Consider the following 6,726-nt stretch of genomic DNA (forward strand, 5'->3'; position numbering starts at 1 on the left):
TTAATTGTATACAATTATCAATTGTAACAAATGCAAGAAGCACCACATATCACAGGCAAATGGCTGCTTGAAAGGGCATGGCTTCTAGATGATGGAGGAAGCCTAATTTTAAATTTAATTAAAGGAATTATAATGGCAGAAGTTTTTTATCTTATTGCGTTCTATGCATTAAAAAGAAAAACCTTCTGTGTGTAGCAGCCTCCCCAGCACCCCCCCAATTACCTACCTGAGCCCCATCTCTCTCCAGCGATGTCCACAATGCCCTCAGCCATCCAGGACACTCCTCCTGATTGGCTGAGACAGAGCTGCGTCACCATTTGGCTCCCGTGGCTGTCAAAGTCAGCCAATCGGGTGGGGGTGGGGCCAGGTCAGGCTCCGTGCCTGAATGGATACACGGAGCTCTGACTCGGCTTGGGTGCCCCCTGTAGCAAGCTGCTGGCTGAGGGGCACTCAAAGGAGGGGGGGCTGCTCTTTGCAAAACCAACTGCACAGAGGAGGTAAGTATAACATGTTTGTTATTTAAAAAAAAACGAGCCTTTCAATTTAATATGCATCTGCCTTAGGCCTCTTTCACATGAACGATCCGTTCAGGTCCGCCTGTCAGTTTTTTTAGGCAGACCTGAATGGACCCTTCATAGACCTCTATGGAGCGTCGGATGTCAGCGGTGACATGTCCACTGACATCCGACCCGAAAAAGTGTAACGGAGGAAAAACCTACTTTTCCATCCGTTATCGGGTGACGACTGACTCTATGGTCCGTCGTCATCCGATCCCCCATAGGGGAGAGCGGCGCTCTGACAGGTCCGTCGCTGCACTGTGAGCAGCGACGGACCTGTCATCTGACTGCTCAGCGGGGATCGGCGGAGTGATCCCCGCTGAGCAAGTGGGTGTTCACCGGGCGGATCATCACTGATCCGCCTCGTGTGAAAGGACCTTTAATAAGGATATCTGTGTGTCTTACACCTGAGCAGAGCAAGTGTTCCATTTCTGCTAAGGGACTGTTCATTCAGTGTAAGCTTTGTCACCACTTAATTTAACAAATGAATACATATATTGCCATTTTTGGACAAATGGCCTCTTTTTTGCGATTATTGTAATTTTATCTTTTATGGCATCTATAGGCAAAAAGAATACTTAACATACTTTTATATTAACAAATGTTTAAAAAAAATAATGTTGCTATAAATAAAATAATAGCTAAGGGGGATTTGGGTCGTTAGGGTTAATTAGAAAAAAATAGTGTTGCTGTAGATAAAAAGTAAATGTTTTTTATTTTGTATTTCTTTATTACAGGGATTTACATTTTCCCCTGTTTATAATGACACAAATTACATTTCTGGTGCAACACATTGCAAAGTTTTTTTACAAATGAAGAAATTTGTGTAATAGCTATAGGGGGGAAAGGAGATAATTAGATATTGGGCGTTATTAAGGGGTTAAAACAGTATTAAACCTGTGTTTTTTGTGTTTTGTTTTTTTTTGTTTTTAAAGGGCCCCTAAGTAGTTTATGCCATAATGTGCTAGTATGCACCGCATTTTGGCATATTATGGCAGACTTGCCTGTCAAATGAAGCCCTCCAGGGCTGCGCTGTCACTGTTCCTGCTAGTCCCAGGTGCTTCCATCTTCACCCAGTTTTTTTCAGTGCTCCGTTTTCATCATCCGCTTGAATGGCTGGGCTGCAATGACATCACAACACCATTATATATATATATATATATATATATATATATATCTATATATATACATACACACACACACATACATACAGTGCCTTGAAAAAGTATTCATACCCCTTGAACATTGTCATGTTACAACCAAAAACGTAAATGTATTTTATTGGGATTTTATGTGATAGGCCAACACAAAGTGGCACATAATTGTGAAGTGGAAGGAAAATGATAAATGTTCTTCAAAATTATTTACAAATAAATATCTGAAAAGTGTGGTGTGCATTTGTATTCAGCCCCCTTTACTCTGATACCCCTAACTTAAATCTAGTGGAACCAATTGCCTTCAGAAGTCACCTAATTAGTAAATAGTGTCCACCTGTGTGTAATTTAATTTCAGTATAAATACAGCTGTTCTGTGAAGCCCTTAGAGGTTTTTTAGAGAACCTTGGTGAACAAACAGCATCATGAAGGCCAAGGAATACACCAGGGATAAAGCTGTGGAGAAGTTTAAAGCAGGGTTAGGTTATAAAAAAAAAAAATCCCAAGCTTTGAAAATCTTGAGAAGCACTGTTCAATTGATCATCCGAAAATGGAAAGAGTATGGCACAACAGCAAACCAACCAAGACATGGCCGTCCACCTAAACTGACAGACTGGGCAAGGAGACCATTAATAAGAGAAGCAGCCAAGAGGCCCATGGTATCTCTGGAGGAGCTGCAGAGATCCACAGCTCAGGTGGGAGACACAGGACAACTATTAGTCATGCACTCCACAAATCTGGCCTTTTATGAAAGAGTGGCAAGAAGAAAGCCATTGTTGAAAGAAAGCCATAGGAAGGCCCATTTACAGTTTGTGAGAAGCCATGTGGGGACACAGCAAACATGTGGAAGAAGGTTCTCTGGGCAGATGAGACCAAAATTAAACATTTTGGGCTAAAAGCAAAATGCTATGTGTGGTGGAAAACTAACACTGCACATCACCCTGAACACATTATCCCCACTGTGAAACATGGTGGTGGCAGCATCATGTTGTGGGGATGCTTTTCTTCAGCAGGGACGGGGAAGCTGGTCAGAGTTGATGGGAAGATGGATGGAGCTAATTACAGGGTAATCTTAGAAGAAAACCTGTTAGTCTGTAAAGGACTTGAGACTGAGGCAGAGGTTCGCCTTCCAGCAGGACAACAACCCTAAACATACAGCTATAGCTACAATGGAATGGTCATAGCATATTCATGTGTTAGAATGGCCCAGTCAAAGTCCAGACCTAAATCCAATTGAGAATCTGTGGCAAGATTTGAAAATTACTGTTCACAGATACTCTTCATCCAATCTGACAGAGCTTGAACTATTTTGCAAAGAATAATGGGCAAAAATTTCACTTTCTAGATGTGCAAAGCTGGTAGAGACATCCCCAAAAAGACTTGCAGCTGTAATTGCAGCAAAAGGTGGTTCTACAAAGTATTGACTCAGGGGGGCTGAATACAAATGCACGCCACAATTTTCACATATTTATTTGTAAAAAATGTTGAAAACCCTTTCTCATTTTCCTTCCACTTCACTTATGTGCCACTTTGTGTTGGTCCATCACATAAAATCCCAATAAAATACATTTACGTTTCTGGTTGTAACATGACAAAATGTGGAAAATTTCAAGGAGTATGAATACTTTTTCAAGGCACTGTATTTCCTAAAATTAGATAAATGAGTCATTTAAACATCATTGTTTTCTTTGTATTGTCTTCCACAGGATGAACGAACTCAGAAACGTTGTTGAGTTGTGAATTCCTCTCACTGCTATTGGAAGATATTTGGTTCCATTTTTGGAGCTGTTGGTCTTCATGAACTAGCATCCCGTGAGGTGTAATCTGGTAGAACTTTACAGAGGAAGACCATCACTCTCCATGCTTATGACAAATCAGGAGATCTACTGCCAGTATTCTCCGTGTGCTGTAAAAACTTGTGTTATGCACCAATGTTTTAGGGAACAACATGCATACAACATACAAAGCCTTTAGTAATATAAAGGCTGATTTTTCTCACTGATAAATTATTTAAATATTTACATTTTCCTTTTTGATACTGATGAAATTTATATACAGAAGAGAACTTCAGGTGCTTTTTATTAAAGGAAAGCTCCAATTCAAAGTTATAAATTGTTTATCCAAGCAGATTCTTTGGTTCCGAGTGTCGTAGCCCAAGATTTATAGCTACACAGGTAAATCGGTACCTTACTCCAGTTGCCATGGATTTTGACAATGTAGATAGCGGTTGTCAAAAAAACAAGAGGTGTGGAAATTTGGGATACCACCTAAACTATAGCTATATATCCAATCCAATTGTGCCATGGAATCTGATTCAGGTTTCAATAGTTTGGGTTATATGGCTGAAAGTGTGAATTGTCATATCTCCAGGGTAGAGATATAAAAAAGGGTATTATATGTAGTTCATAGATGATATTTTGGCATGGTAGATGGTCTCTATCAAATATCTTGTAAAGCAGTTGGCCTCCCTGTCCAAATTATGCATCTCACTGTCAGAAAGAATGTCCAATTTTGCAGTTAAAGTATAAGAAGGTTGCTTGGTCATGTGCTGAGCCATCCATTGTTGAGATTTTTTTTCCCTTCAATGTAACCTTCTTTGCATTTCTTACTACACTGGCGCTGAAAAATGCTCTAAAGTTCTAAAAGATGTGGAAATTCTTTAAAAAAAGCTTTTTTTACACTTTCTTCTTCTACAAGCTGAAGCCTGTGTATACACAATGTCAGAGAAAATCAGCTACCAGAACTTGGTCCATATGTCTATATTGTGTAACTATTAAACCAACGTACACTATATTGACAAAAGTATTGGGACCCCTTGCCTTTACATGCACATGACTTTTAATGGCATCCTAGTCTTAGTCCGTAGGGTTCAATATTGAGTTGGCCCACCTTTTGCAGCTATAACAGCTTCAACTCTTCTGGGAAGGCTGTCCACAAGGTTTAGGAGTGTGTCTATGGGAATGTTTGACCATTCTTCCAGAAGCACATCTATGAGGTCAGTCACTGATGATACACAATGGGGGTTATTTACGAAAGGCAAATCCACTTTGCACTACAAGTGCAAAGTGCACTTGAAATTGCACTAAAAGTGCACTTGGAAGTGCAGTCGCCGTAAATCTAAGGGGTAGATCTGAAATGAGGGGAAGCTCTGCTGATTTTATCATCCAATCATGTGCAAACTAAAATGCTGTTTTTTTATCTTCCTTGCATGTCCCCCTCGGATCTACAGCGACTGCCCTTCCAAGTGCACTTTCAGTGCAATTTCAAGTGTATTTTGCACTTGTAGTTTGCACTTGTAGTGCAAAGTGGATTTGTCTTTCGTAAATAACCCCCAATGATTCTTTTTAATTTTTTTGGCTGGTGTACAAAAGCTCTATTTGCTGACAACATGTGAGTGCAATTTTACTTCCTTAACCACTTCAGCCCCGGAGGAATTTACCCCCTTCCTGACCAGAGCACTTTTTGTGATTCGGCACTGCGTCGCTTTAACTGACAATTGCGCGGTCGTGCGACGTGGCTCCCAAACAAAATTGACGTCCTTTTTTTCCCACAAATAGAGCTTTCTTTTGGTGATATTTGCTCACCCCTGCGGTTTTTATTTTTTGCGCTATAAACAAAAAAAAGAATTTTGAAAAAAACGCATTATTTTTTACTTTTTGTTTTAATAAATATCCCCCAAAAATATATTAAAAAAAACATTTTTTTTCCTCCATTTAGGCCGATACGTATTCCTCAACATGTTTTTGGTAAAAAAAATCGCAATAAGCGATTATTGATCGGTTTGTGCAAAAGTTACAGTGTTTACAACATAGGGGATAGTTTTATAGCATTTTTATTCTTTTTTTTTTTTTTTTTTTTTAAATGGCGGCGATCAGCGATTTTTATTGTGACTGCGACATTATGGCGGACACATCGGACATTTTTGGGACCATTGTCATTTATACAGCAATCAGTGCTATACAAATGCACTGATTCCTGTGTAAATGACACTGGCAGTGAAGGGGTTAACCACTAGGGGGCGGGGAGGGGTTAAGTATGTCCTAAGGAATGTTTCTAACTGTGAGGGGGTTGAGCTGTGTGTGGCACATCACTGATCTCTGCTCCGATGACAGGGAGCAGAGATCCGTGACAGTGTCACTAGGCAGAACGGGGAAATGCTTGTTTACATTAGCATCTCCCCGTTCTTCCGCTCCGTGAGGGACCCGCGACCCGACTCACGGAGCTTGCCGCGGGCGCGCGCCCGCTGACCGCCTCTTAAAGGGGAACGTATAGGTACGTGATTCTGCCTGTATGAGCCCTTCTGTCGACGTATATCGTTGTGAGGCGGTCGGCAAGCAGTTAAAAAAAAAAAGGAACAATTTCTATATGATAAAATACAATGGTTATAATTCTTTTGCTTTTTTTGTAGAAGTTGTCTGTCACACCCCAGAGGAAAGAATGAACTTCTGAAACGCATTGGGTGTTTTCCGTGTATGATCTGCCACGGTGTCCTCATTGTGATATATTTTAAATATGTAGAACTGTATACATTTATGTGACTCGCACCATGTTGTCTTTACTCTGCACCAGCCTTAACCTGTTTTGAACAATTTTGTTAATAAAATTTGTACTTCAGATTTTTTTTTTAAATATTCTCTTGTTAATTCATACCCTATTATGGCTTGCTATTGTGCTGTAGGCCTTTAAAGTCCCATTAGAGGGTTGTCTCTTTCTGTTTACTTGGGATGTTTGCCTAATTACTTTATCGACTACACCCTCATCCTCAATATATGATGTTGGACAAGAAGGTCTGGCTGGCAGTCTCCGCTCTAATTCATCCCAAAGGTGTTCTATGGGATTGAGGTCAGGACTCTGTGCAGGCCAGTCAAGTTCCTCCACCCCAAAGTCACTCATCCATGTCTTTATGGACCTTGTTTTATGCACTGGTGTGCAGTCAGGTTGGAACAGGAAGAGGACATCCCCAAACTGTTCCTGCAAAATTAGGAGCATGAAATTGTCCAAAATGTCTTGGTATG

At 40.4% G+C, this 6,726-nt stretch overlaps 1 protein-coding gene across 1 annotated transcript in view; it reads left to right on the forward strand.

Moving 5' to 3' along the window:
• Nucleotides 1-6,332, forward strand: part of DDX51 (DEAD-box helicase 51) — a 45,112-nt gene extending 38,780 nt beyond the window's left edge. The window contains exon 15 of the mRNA XM_073629202.1: nt 3,418-6,332. Within this exon, the coding sequence (XP_073485303.1) occupies nt 3,418-3,444 (27 nt within the window). The 3' untranslated portion in view covers nt 3,445-6,332. The remainder of the gene's footprint in view (nt 1-3,417) is intronic.
• Nucleotides 6,333-6,726: the final 394 nt, after the last annotated feature.

This window comes from Aquarana catesbeiana, linkage group LG01, assembly GCF_042186555.1.
Source record: "Aquarana catesbeiana isolate 2022-GZ linkage group LG01, ASM4218655v1, whole genome shotgun sequence".
Taxonomy (NCBI): domain Eukaryota; kingdom Metazoa; phylum Chordata; class Amphibia; order Anura; family Ranidae; genus Aquarana; species Aquarana catesbeiana.